The 23,206-nt window shown below is 36.7% G+C and overlaps 1 protein-coding gene across 1 annotated transcript in view; it reads right to left on the bottom strand.

Annotated features, from left to right (window-relative positions):
- The window catches only part of SLC9C1 (solute carrier family 9 member C1), a 97,389-nt gene that overhangs the window by 36,227 nt on the left and 37,956 nt on the right, over window positions 1–23,206 (bottom strand). The window contains exons 13-14 of the mRNA XM_057696409.1: window positions 17,614–17,711; window positions 14,203–14,322 (exon numbers count right to left, since the gene is read on the bottom strand). Coding sequence (XP_057552392.1) covers window positions 14,203–14,322; window positions 17,614–17,711 — 218 coding nt within the window. The remainder of the gene's footprint in view (window positions 1–14,202; window positions 14,323–17,613; window positions 17,712–23,206) is intronic.

Raw genomic sequence — 23,206 nt, 5'->3', positions numbered from 1 at the left:
AGCCTGATTCCACCAACTGCATTTTTCCTTCTCAAGATGGCTTTGGCTTTTCGGGGTCTTTTGTGTTTCCATACAAATCATAAGATTTCTTGCTCTAGTTCTGTGAAAAATGCCATTGGTAATTTGATCGGGATTGCACTGAATCTGTAAATTGCTTTGGGTAGTACAGTCATTTTCAGTATGTTGATTCTTCCAATCCAGGAACATGGTATGTCCCTCCATCTGTTTGTGTCGTCTTTGATTTCTTTCATCAATGTCTTAAAGTTTTCTGCATACAGATCTTTTGCCTCCTTAGGCAGGTTTATTCCTAGGTATTTTATTCTTTTTGTTGCAATGGTGAATGGGAGAGTTTCCTTAATTTCTCTTTCTGCTCTTCCGTTGTTAGTGTATAGGAATGCAAGAGATTTCTGTGCATTAATTTTGTATCCTGCTACTTTACTAAACTCATCAATTAGTGCTAGCAGTTTTCTGGTGGAGTCTTTAGGGGTTTCTATATATAATATCATGTCATCTGCAAAGAGTGACAATTTTACTGCTTCTTTTCCAATTTGGATTCCTTTTATTTCTTTTTCTTCTCTGATTGCTGTGGCTAAAACTTCCAAAAGTATGTTGAATAATAATGGTGAGAGTGGACACCCTTGTCTTGTTCCTGTTCTTAGAGGGAATTCTTTCAGTTTTTCCCCATTGAGAACGATGTTGGCTTTTGGTTTCTCATATATGGCTTTTATTATGTTGAGATAATTTCCTTCTATGCCCATTTTCTGGAGAGCTTTTATCATAAATGGATGTTGAATTTTGTCAAAAGCTTTTTCTGCATCTATTGAAATGATCATATGGTTTTTATCCTTCAATTTGTTGATATGATGTATCACGTTGATTGATTTGCATATATTGAAGAATCCTTGCATCCCAGGGATAAACCCCACTTGATCATGGTGTATGATTTTTTTAATATGCTGTTGGATTCTGTTAGCTAGTATTTTGTTGAGGATTTTTGCATCTATATTCATCAGTGATATTGGTCTGTAGTTTTCTTTTTTTGTGACATCTTTGCCTGGTTTTGGTATCAGGGTGACGGTGGCCTCATAGAATGAATTTGGGAGTGTTCCACCTTCTGCAATATTTTGGAAGAGCTTGAGAAAGATAGGTGTTAGCTCTTCTCAAAATGTTTGGTAGAATTTGCCCGTGAATCCATCTGGTCCTGGGCTTTTGTGTGTTGGGAGATTTTTAATCACAGTCTCAATTTCCGTACTTGTGATTGGTCTGTTCATAGTTTCTATTTCTTCCTGGTTCAGTCTTGGAAGATTGTATTTTTCTAAGAATGTATCCATTTCTTCCAGGTTATCCAATTTATTGGCATATAGTTTCTTGTAGTAGTCTCTCATGATCTTTTGTATTTCTGTGGTGTCCATTGTTACTTCTCCTTTTTCATTTCTAATTCTGTTGATTTGCATCTTCTCCCTTTTTTTCTTGATGAGTCTGGCTAATGGCTTATCAATTTTGTTAATCTTCTCAAAGAACCAGCTTTTAGTTTTATTTATTTTTCTTATGGTTTCCTTCCTTTCTTTTTCATTTATTTCTGCTCTGATCTTTATGATTTGTTTCCTTCTGCTCACTTTGGGGTTTCTTTGTTCTTCTTTTTCTAATTGTTTTAGGTGTAAGTTTAGGTTGTTTATTCGATCATTTTCTTGTTTCTTAAGGTAGGACTGTATTGCTATAAACTTCCCTCTTAGAACTGCTTTTGCTGCTTCCCATAAGTTTTGGGTTGTTGTGTTTTCATTGTCGTATGTTTCTAGATATTTTTTGATTTCCTCTTTGATTTCTTTAGTGATTTCTTGGTTGTTTAATAGTGAATTGTTTAGCCTCCATATGTTTGTATTTTTTGCAGATTTTTTTCCTGTAATTGATATCTAGTCTCATGGCGTTGTGGTCTGGGAAGATGCTTGATATGATTTCAATTTTCTTGAATTTGCTGAGGCTTGATTTGTGACCCACAATGTGATCTATCCTGGAAAATGTTCCGTGTGCACTTGAGAAGAAAGTGTATTCTGTTGTTTTTGCATGGAATGTCCTATAATTATCAATTAAGTCGAGAGGGTCTAATGTGTCATTTAAAGCTCATGTGTTTTTATTTATTTTCTGTTTGGATGATCTGTCCATTGATGTAAGTGGGGTGTTCAAGTCTCCCACTATTATTGTGTTACTGTCAATGTTCCCTTTTATAGCTGTTAGCATTTGCCTTATATATTGAGGTGCTCCTATGTTGGGGGCATAGATATTTACCATTGTGATATGTTCTTCTTGGATGGATCACTTGATCATTATGTAGTGTCCTTCCTTGTCTCTTGTCATAGTCTTTACTTTAAAGTCTAATGTGTCTGATATGAGTATTGCTACTCCAGCTTTCTTTTGACTTCCATTTGTATGGAATATCTTTTTCCATCCCTTTACTTTTAGTCTATATCTGTCCCTTGGTCTGAAGTGGGTTTCTTGTAGGCAGCACATAGAAGGGTCTTGTTTTTGTATCCATTCAGCCAGTCTGTGTCTTTTGGTTGGAGCATTTAATCCATTTACATTTAAGGTGATTATTGACATGTGTGTTCCAATTACCATTTTCTTAATTGTTTTGGGTTTGTATTTGTAGGTGTTTTCCTTTTCTTGTGTTTCCTACTTAGAGAAGTTCCTTTAGAAGTTGTTGTAAGGCTGGTTTGGTGGTGCTGAATTCTCTTAACTTTTGCTTGTCTGGAAAGCTTTTGATTTCTCCATCGAATGTGAATGAGATTCATGCTGGGTAGAGTATTCTTGGCTGTAGGTTTCTCTCTTTCAGGACTTTCAGTATATCGTGCCATTCCCTTCTGGCCTGCAGAGTTTCTGTAGAATGGTCAGCTGTTATCCTTATGGGTTTTCCCTTATATGTTATTTGTTGCTTTTCTCTTGCTGCTTTTAATATTTTTTCTTTGTGTTTAATTGTCGTTAGTTTGATTAATATGTGCCTTGGTGTATTTCTCCTTGGGTTTATTCTATATGGGACTCTCTGTGCTTCTTGGACTTGGTGAATTATTTCCTTTCCCATGTTGGGGAAGTTTTCCACTATAACCTCTTCAACTATTTTCTCAGACCCTTTCTTGTTTTCTTCTTCTTCTGGGATGCCTTTAATTCGAATGTTGGTTCATTTAATGTTATCGCTGAGGTCTCTAAGACTGTCTTCTATTCTTTTTATTCTTTTTTCTTTTTCCTGCTCTGTGGCGTTTATTTCCCCCATTCTATCTTCCAACTCACTTATTCATTCTTCTGCCTCAGTCATTCTGCTGGTTATAGCATCTAGAGTATTTTTAATTTCAGTTATTTTGTTATCCATTGCTGTTATCCATTGTTTTTCTGAGTTCTTATGAACTGTTTCTTGTACTTTCTCTATTTTGCTATCGAGATTTTGTATCATTTTGACTATCATTACTCTGAATTCTTTTTCAGGCATTTTTCCTATTTCCTCCTCATTTATTTGGTCTTGTGGGTCTTTTTCCTGCTCCTTTGCCTGCATGGTGTTTCTTTGTTTCCCCATGGTTGTCCAAACTTTTGGGGTTGCTTGTCCCAGTGATAGAGGTGTTTATAGAAGACTGTCCAAGCCTCAGACTAATGTCCAAGTGTTGGGTTACACAAATACTAAGTCTAGGAAACACATACACGTATAAGACACACAATTACTGAATCCATTAGGACATAAGGCTCTGGAAAGACCTGACAGAACCCCAGTATGCTATCAGATATTCAAAGAGAAACCCAACAGAAATGGGCAACTGAAACAGAACAAATCAGAAACAAAAGCAAAAGCAAACTAACAAACAAATACCACCTTACACATACAAACACTAATCCAGGGAGATATTGTAAGCTAGGATCAAATATAAAAAAGAGCTAGAGTACCACCAGACAGAATGTAGACTCTCAGAATGAAATTAGACAATTATACTAAGACCTAAGATAAAGACAAAAACCTAATATTAAATACCAAGGTGGTGCATCATCTGGAGAATAGAGCAAGGAGTCTGAGCAGATCGATAGTGTTGCTTATAAGTATGTTAAGATAAAATAAACTAAATAAAAGTGGTTGGAAGAAAGGGGAACAGAAGAGCATAGTGTGATTGGAAATATGCAAATAAAAAGAAAGGAATAGAAATGTATGAAAGATAGGGATGAAAGGAAAGTATGAGAGATATATTGTCCGTACTACCAAAAACTTAGCTAGAAATAGAAGTATATAAAAAGGCAAAAAAAGAAAAATAGAATAAAAAAATCATTAAAAATTATGTTATAAAACTTGTAGATCCCTTAGGACTAAGATCGTAATTAATAAAGGAAAAAAAAAAATCCAGAACTGATCCCAGAATGGACCAGTTCAATAGGATTGATACTAATATTTCTGTTTCCTTAGAGTCTCAGCTGTAAGTGTCCTTCTACTCGCCTTGGGTTTTTTTGCATTATTCTGTGACCAGCAGAGCTTCCTTTATTGTTCATCTGTAAGTGTTGCTGTGTGGGGAGGGAGAGGGTACAATAGTGGCTCCTTTCCCTGGGAGTGAGTGAGCAGTGGCACACTGTTGTTTCAGTCAGGCTTGGAGGTGCCTGTTGCAGAGGGACGCCGGTGGCTCAGGTGTAAACAGAAAGTCTCAGAGTTGGGCCTCTCTCGGTTTTTGTTTTTGTTTTTTTCTCTGCAGCCTCCCTGCTGCCAGTGTTCCAAGGGGTTTTAATCCAGCCCCACCCTGGTGCCTGAGGGTACTTGTTATCCCTGAGCGCCTTAGGTGGCCCACAGCACGTCTCTCCACTGCCTGTTGCAGAGGAGCCAAAAGAGAGAGAGAGGCTATGCGGGCGGCTCCTCTCCCCGCCCCCACCCCGCCCGTGAGCCCGTAGCATCCAGCCGCCATCATGGCCGGACAGCTCTCAGGGGCAGGCACTCCTTGCCCCGGACCTCTTCCCTCCTGTCCTCTTGGTCCGTCACCTTTCTGGCAACAATGTTTCTCACCCTGAACCAGCTCTCCGGTTCCCATGCTCCCACTCCTGGACCCTCTGTTCAGCTGTGGATCGATGTCTTGGTCCGGGAACACTGAGCTGAGGTGCGGACCCTCTGTGTGTTTCTCACTCCCTCCTGTCTGCCACAGCTTGGCTGCTTCCCCCTCTTTGAGACGTCGTAGATGCCTCCCTACTGGTTATGTCGCGATCCTTGCGATCCTTTCTGGTGTCCGAGGTCGTCTGCTGGTGTTCAATTGGTTCTCTGTGGGAATTATTGCGTCTTTTGGTGCATTCCCAATGCATCTGTGGAGAGGGATGCATTCCACGTCCCTTTACTTCACCGCCATCTTTTTCTCCTCTTATGAGTTGACATTTTAAAATCATTATTTCATTTCATTTTTTTCATTTCACTTATTTTTAGAGTCAACATATAAGTGATACCATACAGTATTTGTCTTTCTCGGTTTGACTTATACTCAGTATAATGCTCTCCAGATCCAACCATGTTGTCGCAAATGGCAGGAATTCCTTTTCTCATGTTTGAAAAATACTTCATTGTATTTTCTTTATCCATTCATCCATTGATGGACACTTAGGTTATTTATTTATTTTTTAAAATATTTATTTATTTATTTATTTGACTGTGTTGGGTCTTTTTTGCTGTGCATGGGCTTTCTTTTTAGTTGCGGTGAGTGGGGGCTACTCTTCGTTGTGGTGCGCAGGCTCCTCATTGCCGTGGCTTCTCTTGTTGTGGAGCACGGGCTCTAGGTGCATGGGCTTCAGTAGTTGCAGCACATGGGCTCAATAGTTGTGGCTCATGGACTTAGTTGCTCCACAGCATGTGGAATCTTCCTGGAGCAGGGACTGAACCCTTATCCCCTGCATTGGCAGGCGGATTCTCAACCACTGCGCCACCTAGGAAGCCCCTAGGTTATTTTTGTGTCTTAACAATTGTGAATAATGCTACTGTGAAATGGGAGTGCCGATATCTCTTTGGTATCTTGTTTTTATTTCCTTTGGATATATACTCAGAAGCAGGAATGCTAGATCACATGGTAGTTCCATTTTTAATTTTTTGAGGACCCTCCATACTGTTCTCCATAGTGGCTGTACCAGTTTACATTCCCACCAACAGGGCATTACAGTTCCCTCTTCTTTACGTCCTTGCCAATGCTTATTACCTTTTGTTTTTTTGATGATAGGCATTCTAACAGGTGGTAGATGATACCTCATTGTGGTTTTGATTTGTATTTCCCTGGTGATTAATGACATTAAGCACCTTTTCATCAATGCATTGGCCATTTGTATGTCCTCTTTGGCAAAATGTCTATTCAGTTCCTCTGCCCATTTTTAATTGGATTATTTGTTTGTTTTTTGCTGTTCATTGTATAGTTCTTTATATATTTTGGATAGTAACCCTTCATCAGATACACAATTTACAAATATTTTCTCCCATTTCATAGGTTGCCTTTTCATTTCTTTGATGGTTTTCTTTGCTGTACAAAAGCTTTTTAGTTTAACATGGCCACACTTATTTTTGCTCTTGTTGTCTTTGCCTTTGGTGTCAAATCCAAAATATCATTGCCACAACTGTTATCAAGAAGCTTAATTCCCTATGTTTTCTTCTAGGAGTTTTATGGTTTCAGGTCTTATGTTGAAGTCTTTACTCCATTTCATGTTGACTTTTTGTGTATAGTGTAAGATAGTGGTCCAGTTTTATTCTTTTGCATATGTCTGTCCAGTTTTCCCAATATAATTTATTGAAGAGACTCTCCTATCCCCATTGTGTATTCTTGGATCTTTTGTCATAAATTAATTAACCGTATATTCATGGGTTTATTTCTGGGCTCTCCATTCTGTTTTATTGATCTATGTGTCTGTTTTATGCCAATGCCATACTATTTGATTACTACAGCTTTGTAATATAGTTCAAAACCAGGAAGTGTGATACCTCCAGTTTTGTTCTTCTTTCTCAAGACTGCTTTGGCTATTCAGGATATTTTGTAATGCCATAAAAATTTTAGCATTAAATTTTTTTTTTTTTTTTTTTTTTTTTTGTAGAAAATGCCATTGGAATTTTGTTAGAGATTGCATTGAATCTGTAGCTTGCTTTGAGTAGTAAGGACATTTTAACAATATTGATTTTTCTAACCACGAGCATGGTCTATCTTTTCATTTATTTGTGCCTTCTTCAATTTCTTTTTATCAATTCTATGGTATTCACTGTACAGGTCTTTCACCTCCTTGGTTAAATTTGATGTATTTTATTCTTTTAAATGCAATTATAAATGAGATTGCTTGCTTAATTTCTCTTTCTGCTAGTAATTATTAGCATATAAAAATGCTACTGATTTTCATATATTGATTTTGTATCCTGAAAATCTACTGAATTGGGTTATTTGTTCTAGCAGGTTTTGGTGGGGTACTTAGGGATATATATAATATTATGTCATCTGCAAATAAAGACAGTTTTACTTCTTCCTTTCTGAGTTGGATGACTTCCTTCCTCTCTTTCTTTCTTTCTTCTTTCTTTCTTTCTAATTGTGTGGACTAGGGATTCCAGAACTATGTTGAATAAAAGTGGTGAGGATAGACACCCTTGTCTTTTTTCTGTTCTTAGAAGAAAAGCTTTCAGTCTTCCACCATTGAATATATTCTTCACTGTCATATATAGCCTTTTTTATGTTGATATACACTTCATCTCTTTGTTGAGAATTTTTAATCATAAATGGGTGCTGAATTTTGTCAAATGCTTTTTCTGCATCTATTGATATGATTATATGATTTTTATCCTTCACTTTGTTAATGTGGTGTATCATGTTGACTGATTTGTGAGTGTTGAACCATCTTTGCATCTCTGGAATAAATCCCACTTAACCATGTTGTATGATCCCTTAAATGTATTATTGAATTTGGTTTGTTAACATTTTGTTGAGGATTTTTGCATCCATGTTCATTACGGATATTGTCTTATAATTTTCTTTTCTTGTAGTGTCCTTGTCTGGTTTTGGTATGAGGGTAATTCTGGCCTCATAAGATGGGTATGGATATATTCTCTCCTCTTGTAGTTTTTGGAAGAGTTTGAAAATAATTGATATCAATTCTTCTTTAATAGAAGAATTAATTCACCAGTGAAGCTCTCTGGTCTAGGACATTTGTTTGATGGGAAGTTTTTGATTACTGACTCAATTTTTTTTTAAGTAGTTGGTCATTGAGATTTTCTATTTCTTCATAATTTGGAGATGGTAGATTGTATGTTCTAGAAATTTAATTATTTATTCTAAGTTGTCCAATTTGTTGGTGCATAATTGTTCATAGTAGTTCTTATGATCCTTTGTATATGTGTGGAATTAGTTGGAATATCTCCTTTTTCATTTCTAATTTAATTCGAGTCTTCTCTCTTTTTTCTTGGTAAGTCTAGCTAAAGTTTTGTCTATTCTGTTTATCATTTCAGAAAACCAGCTCTTAGTTTCATCAATCTTTTCTATTTTTTTAGTATCTTATTTCCTCTTTGATCTTTTGTCATTTTCTTCCTTCTTTGCTCTTAATTTGTTCTTCTTTTTCTAGTTCCTTGAGCTGTAAAGTTAGGTTGTTTGAGATTTTTCTTGTTTCTTAATATAGGTATTTTTTGCTATGAACTTCCCTCTTACAACTGCTTTTCATGCATCCCAAAGTTTTGGTGTCTTGTATTTTCATTTGTCTGAAGACTTTTTTTTTGCTTTTTTGATTTGCCTTTTGATTTCTTCTTTGACCATTTGTTGTTTAGTAGCAGGTTGTTTAATCTCCACATATTTGTGAGTTTTCCAGTTTTCTCCTTGTAATTGATTTCTAATTTTATACCATTGTCATCAGAAAAAATGTTAATATAATTTCAATCTTCTTAAATTTATTAAGATTTGTTTTGTGGCTTAAAATATGATATAACCAGGAGAATATTCTATATGTGCTTGAGAAGAATGTTTCTGCTGCTCTTGGATGGGATGTTCTGTAAATGTTTGTTAAGTCCATCTAGTCCAAACTATAGTTTAAGTCCAATGTTTCTGCATTGATTTTCTGATCAGATGATTTATCCATTGTTGAAAATGGGGTGTTGAAATTCCCTGCTATCACTGTATTGTTTGTCTATTTCTCCCTTCAGCTTGGTTAATATTTGCCTTATATATTTAGGTGTTCCTAAGTTGTATACATATTTACAAATGTTATGTCCTCTTATTAGACTGACCCCTTTATCATTATATAATGACCCTATTTGTCTCTTGTTACAGTCTAAAAGTCTATTTTGTCTAATATAAATATAGCTACCCTGGCTTTCTTTTGATTTCTGTTTGCATGGAACAGCTTTTTTCTATCACTTCACTTTTCATCTGGGTGTGTCCTTAATGCTTAAGTGAGTCTCATATAGTTGGTTCTTATTTTTTTAATCCTTTCAGCCACTCTATGTCTTTTGAGTGGAAAATTTAGTTATTTTACATTTGAAGTAATTATTGATAGGTATGGCTTTACTATTGTCATTTGATAATTGTTTTCTTGATGCTTTATAATTCTTTGTTCATTTCATATTCTCTTATCTCTTCTTTTCTGTTGATGATTTTCTATAGTGGTACACTCAGATTACTTTCTCTTTCTCTTTTGTGTTCTACTATTGGTTTTTGCTTTGTGGTTACCATGAGGCTTACATAAAACATATTGTATTTATAACAGTCTATTTTAAGCTAATAAACTTAACTTTGAGTGCATACTAAAAAACTTTACATTTTTACTCTTCCTCTCCATTATTACAACATTAGAGTACTCTGAATTTTACTATATATTTATCTTTACTTATGAAATTTTAAAAAAGATTTATTATTTATTTATTCTATATATATATATATATTTTTTGGTTGTGTTGGGTCTCTGTTGCTGCATGCAGGCTTTCTCTAGTTGTGGAGAACAGGGGCTACTCTTCATTGTGGTGTGCAGGTTTCTCATTACGGTGGCTTCTTTTGTTGCAGAGCATGGGCTTTAGGTGCGCAGGCTTCAGTAGTTGTGGCATGAGGGCTTAAGAGTTGTGGCTCATGAGCTCTAGAGTGCAGACTCATTAGTTGTGGTGCACGGGCTTAGCTGCTCCATGGCATGTGGGATCTTCCTGGGGCAGGGATCGAACCCATGTCCCCTGCATTGGCAGGTGGACTCTTAACCACTATGCCACCATGGAAGCCCCTACATATGAAATTTATACTTTGATATATTTTCCTGTTATTAATAAATTCCCTTTCATTTTATTTTATTTTTTTATAAATTTATTTATTTATTTAATTTATTTATTGGCTGCGTTGGGTCTTTGTTGCTGCACACAGGCTTTTCTCTAGTTGCTGAGAGTGGGGGCTACTCTTCATTGTGGTGCACGGGCTCCTCATTGTAGTGGCTTCTCTTGTTGTGAAGCATGGGCCCTAGGCATGTGGGCTTCAATAGTTGTGGCACATGGGCTCAGTAGTTGTGGCTCACAGGCCCTAGAGCACAAGCTCAATAGTTGTGGTGCATGGGCTTAGTTGCTCCATGGCACGTGGAATCTTCCCAGGGCAAGGCTCAAACCCCTGTAACCTGCATTGGCAGGCAGATTCTTTACCACTGCACCACCTAGGAAGTCCTCCCTTTCATTTTAGCTTAAAGAAGTCCATTTTAACATTTCTTGTAAGCCTGGTCTTTAGGGTGCTGAATTCCTTCAGTTTTTGCTTGTCTGGAAAAACTCTATCTCTTCTTCAATTCTGAACAACTTTGCTGAGTAGAGAATTCTTGGTTGGTAGTTTTTTTTTTCTATTTCTTTCAGTACTTTGAATATATCATGCTACTCTTTGATGACCTACAAAGATTCTACTGAAAAAATTGCTGATAGCCTTGTTGGTGTGTGTGTGTCCCTTGTATATAACAAGTTGTTTTCCTCTTGCTGCTTTTAATATTCTCTCCTTGTCTTTAACTTTTGGTAATTTAATTACATAAGGTAGCTCAGTGTGGGTCTCTTTGGATTAATCACATTTGGAAATTTCTGAGTTTCCTGGATCTGTATGTCTGTTTCTTTCCCCATATAAAGAAAATTTCCATTCATTATTTCTTTGAATAAATTTGCTGCCCCTTTCTTTCTCTCTTCTCCTTCTGGGACCCCTATAATGTAAATACTGGTCCATTTGATGGTGTACCATTGAATCATTTGAGCTATCTTCACTTTTTTTATTTTTTATTTAATTTTTTTCTTCTTGGATTGGATGAATGCTGCTGCCTTTTCTTTGAGTTTGCTTATCCTTTCTTCTGCTTGATTTAGTCTGCTGTTAAACCCCTTTTTTGAATGTTTCAGCTAAGTTATTATATTCTTTGGCTCTGTGATTTCTATTTGGGGCATTTTTATATTTTCTATCTTTTTGTTAAATTTTTCCCTTCATTTATACATTCTTCTTCTGACCCTGGTGAGCATCTTTGATCTTTCTAACAGATAAATGGCTCTAACAGATCTCTTTAAGAGATAAATCACTTATCTCAATTTCATTAAGATGTTTCTGGAGTTTTATTCTGTTCTTTTGTTTGGAACATATTCCTCTGTTTTTTCATTTCCCTTCATTCTCTGTGTTGGTCTCTGCACATTAGATAAAACAACCACCTCTTTCAGTCTTGATGGAGTGGTCTTGTGTAAATGAACCTTATCATTCAGCCCAGCCCAGCTTTTGGTTTTCTCTCAAAACTTTGTGATTGTCCAAGTTGTATTATTTGCAGTTAGTGGTTCCCAGTAGTTGAGGGTGTGCCAAGACCTTTCTGTGTCCCAATGTGGAGAATATCCTTCATCACCTAGATGCAGGCTGATTGGAAGCTGAACCCCTCAGGTAGCAGCTTTTGCAGTATCCAAATAGATGTCTTTCAGGGAAAGACTGTGAGATGTGTATTTCTGTCTGCTCCATCTGCACTGAGCCCTGGGGCTATGGCCCATTAAGAACTTTGATTTCTTTGTTAGCTACAGTCCTGTGGACCCAAGAATACAAGCCACATTGGTCACTAGAGCCAGGCAATCAAGAGGTGTGTCTTCTGTGTGGTAGCCACAAAAGCCAGGGTGCCAAATTTTGCACAGGCTCCTTCCAGGGAGACACCTTTCTCCTGGACCCATTAAGAATTGTTTTTTTTATCTGTTCTAGTCTTGTGTACCTTGTGGATATAAGCCTCATTAGATTTCAGATGGAGGCCCATCCCCTAGGTTGAAGTCTTAAAAGTTGTGTTCAAACCCTTTGCTTCTCAGGGAGACACTGGGAGCCATGGGTTCCCTTCTGATTGTATGTCTGCGCCATGGGGTGGGTTTTATGGTGAAAGTGTGTCTCAGCCTTTCCTACCTGTTTCAATGTAGGTATTGTCTCATTAGCCTAATGTGTAGGAGTTGCTCTGATAGTTTCTGCATTTCTTTCAAAGGGAATTTATCCATGTTTAGCTGTGGATTTGATGTGTCCCTGGAAGGAATTGAGCTCAGGAGCCTCAATGCCACCATCTTGGATGAGAACACAGACTACTTCTTAAAATTTCTTCCAGCAATAAAATCATATCTGGCACAGCATTACACTTGAGGTTACCTTTTGCTCACGTTGATAGTAGACTATAATCTGACTTGTTTATATCAGATAGATAAATTAAAGGGGATATAATGGGGACTACTTACAATTCCTTTAAATCTTTAGTGCTGGTGTTAATTTTTAAACTCCTCCTGGAATGCTATATTGCTTCTTATCACTATTTTGGTCAAGAGTGCCACTTGGTCACTTGGCCATTTCTGCCATAATGATTCTTATTATATAGGTCAACAAGACAATGTAAGTGTTCAGCTAGACACTAAGTATATTCATCCCAATTGTACAGTTAAGGATTTAGGGAAATAACCACACAATGGACCTAATGGACTTCTATGAGACAGACTGGGTCAGAAACTCCATAAATTATCTGGCCTTGTTCATGTTTGTGATTCTATCACTTACTAATTTCAACATTTCAGTAATACTTAAAGTCCATATTGGATAACTTTAGTAACTGAAGTCTTGGGAATATAAATCTGCTGCTGTTATTTCTGCTGATTTGCTTTCATGATTATTTGTTTCCTTGTGTGTTTGTTCATCTTTGATAGTGACTTCATCTATTGGCTAGGGAACTCAATTTTTAGTTGAATGCTATTTAGCACTTAGTAATAAATGCTAAGATTTAAGTGCTTAACTAATGAACTAAATGCTTCTACCCACACTATTTATGTAATCTTTACAAAAATCTCATAAGGTAAGCAGAGGAGAACCCAAGTAGCATATACTAGTACCTGCTGTGTGCTAGTTACTTTGCCAAATGCTTTACATATATCAGTCTCCAGAATATGACATAAATATTAATTTACCCATTTTTCAAATGAGAAAACTGAGACCTATAAAGCTAATTCAGCTAATAAATGATAAAAACTAGGATTCTAAACTAAGCCATCAGACTCTAAAATCCATACTACCTACTGTGAGATGAATAATATGTAAGAGACAGCCTAAAGGGTAGATTGACTATAAATCCTAGTTTTTCAAATCTCTGTTTCTTTGTTACATCAACAGAAACAATTACTTAGATTGTTGTAGCTTAAGTCACTACTGAAGGCTTTAATAGCACCATAGTACAAAAACATCCATTTAATATTTATTGATACTCCTACTGAGAATTGGGAGACCTCTCTTGAATCTAAGAAAAGAAATAGAAAACATCTCAATTGGAAAGGAAGAAGTAAAATTATGTCTATTCCTAGATGATATGATCTTAAATACAGAAAATCCTAGGGAGTTCACAAAATTTAACAATTAGAACTAATATATGAATTCAGCAAAGCCTCAAGATACAAGATACTGGGTTTACATTTAGGGCAATGAAAATGCTGTGGAAGTTGATAAAGGAGATGGTTGCCCAACACTGTGAATGTAGTAAATAACACTGAATGGTACACTTAAAAGTGGTTAATGTTTAATCTTATTACATGAAATTTACCATATAATAAAAGCTATTAGACTATATCTTTTTTCTTTAAGTAACTTTTTGAATGTATGTAAGTAATTTAGTTGTAAACTACCTCAAAATATTTTACAAAGTATTCAGGATATAAATTTTTAAAAATAAATAAAAAGGAAATTTCAAACGAATATAATCGCATTTCTAATAAGGTTTAAAAGCACTTACCTTGATGGGATCCCTTTTTCCTTTTTCGTGTTATACACCAAATTGAGCAATACTTTTCTAGAAAAGACTAGAATTTTTTTGCTCTCAGAATAATTCTTTATTGTCTCAGCACTCATATATCTAAAAAAAAAAGAATATTTAAACATGCTTTAAAATTTTTGAGATAAGTTTACTGCAGTATTGTCAGAAGGCAGGAAAACTATTTTGTCCAGTGACAACAGGAAATGAGACACTTTCATGAGCACAGGTCCAAGTTATGAATATGTTGATAAAGGTGGATATATAATTATGAACTTAGGTTATGGGGTTCATCATTAAACAGGGAGTATAAAAAATCGGAGATACATGGTTCAAAATAGAGAAGTCAAGTTTCAGGGAGAAAAAGCATACCATGATTCAAATATTTTGGGATTCAAATATATGTGGGTTTTCTTGTTGGATCTTCCATTATCTGGGTGGCAATGAGCAAACTACCTCACTAACCTGTTTGCTTTGCAGAATGGAGGTAAAAATACTTATGCCAGCCTGGGAAAATTAAATGAGAGGGTATATACGAGGCATCTAGCCCATCTTGCACGTCCTCCCATCTCTTTTCTTTCAACTTCTGGGCAAGTGAACAGGGAATTTTATGGGGAAAATACAAGTGGTGAAGTAAAAGAGTAAAAATGGTTACTTGGAGAAGTTGGTGCTCATAAACCCCCAAAAGACATTTGTCCCAAGTTGCCTGTAGGTTTCTGCTGGGTTTTTTTATTGAGACATCCCAGATCTATGTACTATGATTGGTCTCGCTCAGCGAATTCCCTTGGTTTTATGAGGAACTTACCTGCTGCTAACCAGATACTTACATTGTCTTCATCAGAAGGAGGACAGGCCTCCATCCCTGGATCTGAGGTCCTACCTTAAAATGCAGCTTAGTGGAAGGGCATTGGTGACAAGTTCAAAGGCAGACCTTGTTCTTCCTATGGATTGTAATGATCTCACCCTAAAATTTCAGCAATTTCTCTGTTACAGGGATACTGATATAATTAAAAAGAAGGAAGTTATTCCATTCTCTGTGATTCAATATAGTAATGTGGTAATTACATGGAAAATCATGTATGTGCCTATGATGATTCATTTCTGATTTTTTAAATATTTAATTGATTGAGCACTTTTTATGCTTGATAAATGCATGGGGTAAACCATGAACAAATACTGGTCTCTGCCTTCAAGAATCCAGCAGACTAGTGGAGTAAAACATGCAAACAACTGTTGTAGTTAAGTGTAGCAACTGTTCTGTAGAGATAATAAATAAGAGGGCACTCAGGACCCACATAGAGGGGTGTTGAATATAGTCTTGGGGAATCAGGAAACCTTCCTGAAGGAATTAATGTCTAAGCTAAGATCTGATCATTTCACAAGTTCCTGTGAATCTTAAAATTCTGTGATATCAATGTTTGTGATAATTTACAGGTCAAATTATTGTATACTTCAGGCTCCTGGGTTCCTATTTCCTATCAACATGCTCACTGTTTAGACCTGATTTAGGGAAACAGTATGATCTCTTTAACTGGATAGTGAGGCAGCATAGCCTTGAATCCGGGCTCTGTAATTCATTAGTCAGATAACCCTGGGTAAATTATTTAATCTCTCTGTGCTTCACTTTCCCCATCGGCAAAATATAGATAATAATAGCACTTACAGGATTTTTATAACATTGAATGGGTAATACATGTAATATGTTTAAAACTGTGTTTGACACAAGACAATAAATATAAGCTCTATTCAAAGTATGTTTCTTAGGCAATTTCACAGCCGCTTAACACAGGTCCTGATACTTCTGTTTCTATTCTTAGATTTGTTTTCTTGTCACAGGATACCCCAACACATGGGACTATGGATAGGAATGATCACATAGGTGAAACCAACTCCGAGGCAGCCCAGCAAAGAAGTACTGAACACGAGTATAATGAAGAGAAAGTTCTCCTCTGATTTGAACCCCTTTGCACTGATCTAGGTATTCCCCAGGGCTGGCATATACTTTTGCACATATTAGTATTCAACAGTTATCTCTTGCATGTATGAATGAAAACGCAATACATTCCAAAATTTGCCTCTGTTGTCCACTATGACTCCTTTCAGCCCTTAACCCCCTTTTCCCACAGTTTGCCTCCTCTTTGTATCCATTTACTCTGGGTCCTCAGAGGCATATGTTGCTTCTGCCTTCATGGATTTTAAGAGGAAAAATCAAGGCAGTGGGCTGAATTGCTCTATATAGGTACTATTTTATATGTATTCTATATATGCTAACCTCTCCTGGACAAGGCAGTGATAATACTTTTCAGCATGTCATTTGTTCATTCATTTAAAAACTTCTGCTGTACACAGTGCATCTGTGTTTAAAGTATGAATCACATTGTTTTAAATTGATCACATCTGCACAGCCCTCTCCCTCTACTTTGCCAACACCACTTAGGTCCCCTAAGCATTTGAGAGGCCTAGAGCAAGAGGGCCTTGTACCATATATGGAAATATAGTGTCATAAGGATTTGCATGACTAGGCTTGACATGAAAACTCTTAGACTCTTTGAGAATCTGGACTCGCGCTACGGTGAGAACATGCTCCAGTGTTTGGCTGCTTTTCTTCCTACAAATGGCTTTATCTCTCACTGCTCCTCAGACCAGTGCATGTTTGTGGACACCAGGCTGGCACATCTCTTAGGTTTTAAGGGGTGCACACCAAAGGCCCAGTTTTCTTGTAAGGTGATGACATAAGGGAAAAGGCACCAAGCAATCCTAGAAATAAGCTTCGGACCGCTTCAGCAGGAAATTTTGGTGTCCATGATACCAGAAGTGAGATCTAGAAAAAGAAGGTATGTCTGGGTTTGGGGTGGTTGTTGTTGCAACTGCACTGTGGTTTAACTCTTCCCTTTGCCCAATCATACATCCTTCATTCTCCCACAGGGGATGGTCTGAGGGTATTCTCTGACACGCTGACTTTGAGGAACTCACTGCTGACTGTGGAGGCTGGCATCTAAAGAAATTATTACAAGTATATCAAGAGAGGATGTGCATTGGGAAGATATGCCTGGAAGGATTAAGGAAGTCTTTAACCTCAGTGAGGTATTCAGGTAGTCGAGAAGGAGGAGTGGTTTACCATAGCTTAGCTTTGGGGGTGGGGGGCAAGAGGAGAAAGGAAGAGTTTCTCATTCAGAAGGAGCAGCTTGTTTAAAGGCACAGAGATATGAATGAATGGAGCAAGTTTGGGAAACTGGAAGCAGGTGATTTCGCCTGGTCGTGGGGTGGAGAGCAGGCGTGGCTCACACATGTCATACTGGATGACCTCAAGTTAGCAAACAAAAGCAAGAAACTCCCACAATTTCCTAAATGCCGTGGCTTACGGTGGAAGTTTTCTCTTGAAAACATACTTACTCTCCCTTCGTCTCACCAAAGCTTCCTGCTGCACCTACTAACACGTGGACTGCACTCTGGGAAAGAGTCTCATTCCTGTACTGTCTCTGGTAGCTTGCCTAAAAGAAATGTTGAATCAAGTCGTTATAACATGGATAACAGCGACAACATATTATTTTCTTTATGGAAAAATAATCTGTGAGAAAGAAGTCAAAATCCCCAAATAATCTAGTATCTTTTTTTTTAAAGAGTTTTATTGAGATATAATTGACATACAATAAACTGCATATATTTAAAGTGTACAATTTGATATTTTTTTCTTATTGGTAATGTATATATGGCAATACCAATCTCCCAATTCATTCCCCCCCAAACCTCCCCGCTTTCCCCACTTGGTGTCCATATGTTTGCTCTCTACATCTGTGTCTCTATTTCTGCCTTGTAAACCAGTTGATCTGTACCATTTTTCTAGATTCCACATATAGGATATTTGTTTTTCTCTTTCTGACTTACTTCACTCTGTACAACAGTCTCTAGGCCCATCCATGTCTCTACAAATGACCCAATTTCGTTCCTTTTCATGGTTGAGTAATAGTCCATTGTATATACGTACCACATCTTTTTTATCCATTTATCTGTCGATGGACACTTAGGTTGCTTCCATGTCCGGGCTACTGTACATAGTGCTGCAATGAACATTGGGGTGCATGTGTTGTTTTGAATTATGGTGTTCTCTGGGTATATGTCCAGTAGTGGGATTGCTGGGTCATATGGTAATTCTAGTTTTAGTTTTTTAAGGAACTTCCATACTGTTCTCCATAGTGGCTGTATCAATTTACATTCCCACCAACAGTGCAAGAGTGTTCCCTTTTCTTCAAAGCCTATCCAGCATTTATTGTCTGTAGACATTCTGATGATGCCCATTCTAATTGGTGTGAGATGATACAAATTGTAGTTTTGATTTGCGTTTCTCTAATAATTATTAATGTTGAGCAGCTTTTCATGTGCCTCTTGGCCATCCATATGTCTTCTTTGGAGAAATGCCTATTTGGGTCTTCCATCTAGTTTTTGATTGGGTTGTTTGTTTTTTTTGATATTGAGCTGCATGACTGTTACATATAATTGTTTATATATTTTGGAGATTAATCCTTTGTCTGTTGATTCATTTGCAAATATTTTCTCCTTAGTATCTTTATATAAAAATTTTTTTCTTTGGAGTTGAGGCCATGAGGTCAGTGCAGAAGATAGGTCTGAGTTTTGGGTGAAATGAAATTTGTTATGCAGAAAACTAGGTTCCTGCTAGATGTTAATTAGGTTTTCAAAACTAAGTGGAGTTCTGTTGCCAAATAAGTGTGGGAACTGTTGTAAACTATCCCCATCTTGAAAGTTTATAATGCATATTAGAATATTAAAGGCTCTGAGAAATTCTACAGTAAGGGATTCTGATTTATATCTCTATTTAATTCCACTTCCCCAAATATTTTGACAGCAGAACTCTCATCTCCAATCTATCCCCAGCATGAAATGAACTGCTCCTGTAGTGCAGAACACAGACATTCATTCATTCTGTTCCATGTATTGAGAGACCACTCGGCTTCTGTGTGCTGAACATTGTTGAGACTCAGCTTCCCAAATTGAGATGTATAATACAGCTATTGTGATTCCTGGTTCCATAGAAGACATTCTGTCTGCACAATTATTTATGGACATTGAAACCTGGTTTTGCTCTTGGGGGATGCTAGAAAGGGATAGAACTACATTTAAGGATGAAAGATCAAAAGGCTATTTGTCTGTAATGACAGGAATTCAATAGAGTATCCTTTTCTCCTTCTACTTCATTAAAATACTTGTAAAACAACGTAAAATTAAAATGTTTTCAATATCCTTAAAGATAAACACTTAGCAACACAAATGACAAAGCAGATACTAGAAAAATGTTAATTCTCAAATGATCATTCACACCAAAATGTAAGAAGAATTTAGAGAATGGTTGATTCCTAAAAAATAACTGCCATCTATGAGCTCTCTAATATACTATTGAATTATAATAATTTATGCTTTACATAAAATTATTTACTTCTTGCAACAGCTTTATGAGGAAAGCATATGAGTCTGTATTTTATACACAAGAAAGATGAGGCTCCTTAGGGAGTTAAGTCATTTTCTCAAGATCACATTAGAAACTCAGCTCTTTCTGAATTTAAAGCCCATCTCCCCTTACCCCCATTATGTTGTACTGCTTCTCCTGTGCCACTGTCTTGCCATGCTGTGCTTCCTCTTCTTTTTTAAAAATTAATTAATTAATTAATGTGGCTGTGCCGGGTCTTAGTTGCAGCATGCAGGATCTTCTTTGTGGCAAGCGGGATCTTTTTAGTTGTGGCATGCATACAGGATCCCTGACCAGGGATCGAACCCGGGACCCCCTGGGAGCACGGAGTCTAAACCACTGGACCACCAAGGAAATCCCTTTCTTCTAACATACAGTAGTGGAGGAGATATTGCTCTTGTTAACAAGAGCTGGCTGAGATTTAAACAAAAACTCTCAGAGCTTTGAAAACTGTAATAACCAATTAATACTGTTGGGAGCAGTGAACATTAGAATTGAGATTGAAGAAATGAAATCAGTAAGCCAAGATATATGTGAAAACATGCCTAGAACAAAGAAAGACTAAAAATATATGAGGTGAGATGATCTGGAGAATAGAACAGCGAGATCCAATGTACTTTGAAAAATGGGATTTCTGGATTAAGACCTAATATGCAGCACAAAATCAACAAAGATATGATAGTAGAAAAAATCCATTTAAGGCAATAAATCAAAAAGGCACAGAAAATATATATTTCAGAAAACATAGGATATCATGAGTGGAAGGAATCTAAGAGGTCATTCAGGTAGCATGTTTCCCCTTTTACAGATGGGGAGACTAACAACTAAAAAGAATAAGTTCTGAGTCACATACCATATTGATAATGAAAGCAAGACTCCAAATGGAGTCTCTCACAGTGATTTTAAGGGTTCTTAAATACTGTAATTTCCTGAAATAAATTAAAAATCTGGAAGGGACTCAAAGACATGATCTCATAAAATCTGCTGGTGGAACAAAGCACGATATGGGCATAAGTTCAACCTTCACGGCACTGCCTCAATTGCTTAAAGAAGTTATTTAGGTCCTTGGAAAGCTGTCTTTGAGACTCAGCTTGTCTGCCAGGACTACTGCTGAGGAGGGCATAGTCATACCCTAAAGATCTTCCATTTCCCAAATTAGACCGAGCAAGCAGAATCCTATACACGTGGCACAGCTGAGAAATGCATGACAGTTCCACAGGCAAGGAAGAGGCCCAGCATGAACATTTTGATAGGGTGAGTCATGGCAATTGGTCAAGATTCTGACCTAGGTAGAAAATGGTAACTAGGCTATTAGCAATTCCTCACAGAGTCCTATATGCTACTGTGCTACAGAATTTCTTTAATTTTTACCCAAGATTTGATATGAAAACATACTAAACTATACCTATAGTTACTAGTAGACTTGGTGGTATTCTCTTAGGAAAAACTGGTTTGGTCCAGAGATAGGCAGTGCCATGGGACTGACTGTATAACACATCTGGAGGTAGAGCTCACCCATAATTCCTGTCATTAGGATCTGTGAAATTCTAAGTTCCTCAGAATAAAACGCCTTCTACTTGAGCTAATTTGAGTGGATTTTTTTTTCCTGTTTCTCTTTGCTGGCAAGCAGATTCCTAAGACAATGCCAAACCTCCGCCTTTGTAAACAATCTATTAAGCTGTGCAGGTGAGCGTAACCAAGATGTCTTAAGCAAGGGAGAAACTTTTCAGTATAATTTTAGCCAATAATTTAACTTTTTTAATTTTAATTTTTTTAGTATAGTACTGGCACAAAAACAGACATGTAGACCCATAGAACAGAATAGAGAGCCCAGAAATAAACCCGTGCACCTATGGTCAATTAATATATGATAAAGGAGGCAAGAATATATAGTGGAAAAAGTCAGTTGCTTTAATAAGATGTGCTGGGGAAAGCTGGACAGCTACATGTAGAAGAATGAGATTAGAACATTTTTTCACATCATACACAAAAATAAATTCAAAATTAAAGACGTAAATGTAAGACTGGAAACCATAAAACTCCTAGAAGAAAACATAAGTGGAACACTCTTTGACATAAATCAAAGCAATATTTTTTTGGAATCTGTCTCCTAAAGCAAGGGGGGAAAAAGCAAAAATAAACAAATAGTAGGGATTGCATTGAATCTGTAAATTGCTTTGGGTAAGATAGTCATTTTCACAATGTTGATTCTTCCAATCCAAGAACATGGCACATCCCTCTATCTGTTTGTATTGTCTTTGATTTCTTTCATCAGTGTCTTGTAGTTTTCTGCATACGGGTCTTTTGCCTCCTTAGGCAGGTTTATTCCTAGGTATTTTATTCTTTTTGTTGCAATGGTAAATGGGAGAGTTTCCTTAATTTCTCTTTCTGCTCTTTCATTGTTAGTGTATAGGAATGCAAGAGATTGTGCATTAATTTTGTACCCTGCTACTTTACTAAATTCATCGATTAGCACTAGCAATTTTCTGGTAGCATCTTTAGGGTTTTCTGTGTATATCATATCATCTGCAAAGAGTCACAATTTTACTTCTTCTCTTCCAATTTGGATTCCTTTTATTTCTTTTTCTTCTCTGATTGCTGTGGCTAAAACTTCCAAAACTATGTTGAATAATAAAGGTGAGAGTGGGCACCCTTGTCTTGTTCCTGTTCTTAGAAGGAATGCTTTCAGTTTTTCACCATTTAGAACGATGTTGGCTTTTGGTTTGTCATATATGGCTTTTATAGTGTTGAGGTAATTTCCTTCTATGCCCATTTTCTGAAGAGTTTTTATCATAAATGGATGTTGAATTTTGTCAAAAGCTTTTTCTGCATCTATTGAGATGATCATGTGGTTTTTATCCTTCAGTTTGTTAATATGGTGTATCACATCGGTTGATTTGAGTATATTGAAGAATCCTTGCATTCCAGGGATAAACCCCACTTGATCATGGTGTATGATGTTGTTAATGTGCTGTTGGATTCTGTTAGCTAGTATTTTGTTGAGGATTTTTGCGTCTATGTTCATCAGTGATATTGACCTGTAATGTTCTTTTTTTGTGACATCTTTGCCTGGTTTTGGTATCAGGGTGATTGTGGAATGAGTTTGGAAATGTTCCTCTTTATGCTAAATTTTGGAAGAGTTTGAGAAGGATAGGTGTTAGCTCTTCTCGAAATGTTTGATAGAATTCACCTGTGAAGCCAACTGGCCCTGGTCTTTTGTTTGTTGGGAGATTTTTAATCACAGTTTCAATTTCAGTGCTTGTAATTGGTCTGTTTATATTTTCTATTTCTTCCTAGTTGAGTCTAAGAATTTATCCATTTCTTCCAGGTTATCCAATTTATTGGCATATAGTTGCTCGTAGTAGTCTCTCATGATCTTTTGTATTTATGCGGTGTCTGTTGTTACTTCTCCTTTTTCATTTCTAATTCTGTTGATTTGCATCTTCTCCTTTTTTTTCCTGATAAGTTTGGCTACTGGTTTATCAATTTTGTTTATCTTCTCAAAGA

This window comes from Hippopotamus amphibius, chromosome 10 (assembly GCF_030028045.1).
Source record: "Hippopotamus amphibius kiboko isolate mHipAmp2 chromosome 10, mHipAmp2.hap2, whole genome shotgun sequence".
Classification (NCBI taxonomy): domain Eukaryota; kingdom Metazoa; phylum Chordata; class Mammalia; order Artiodactyla; family Hippopotamidae; genus Hippopotamus; species Hippopotamus amphibius.
The sequence above is the reverse complement of the archived record's forward strand: the minus strand, read 5'-3'. Positions and strand labels throughout refer to the sequence as shown.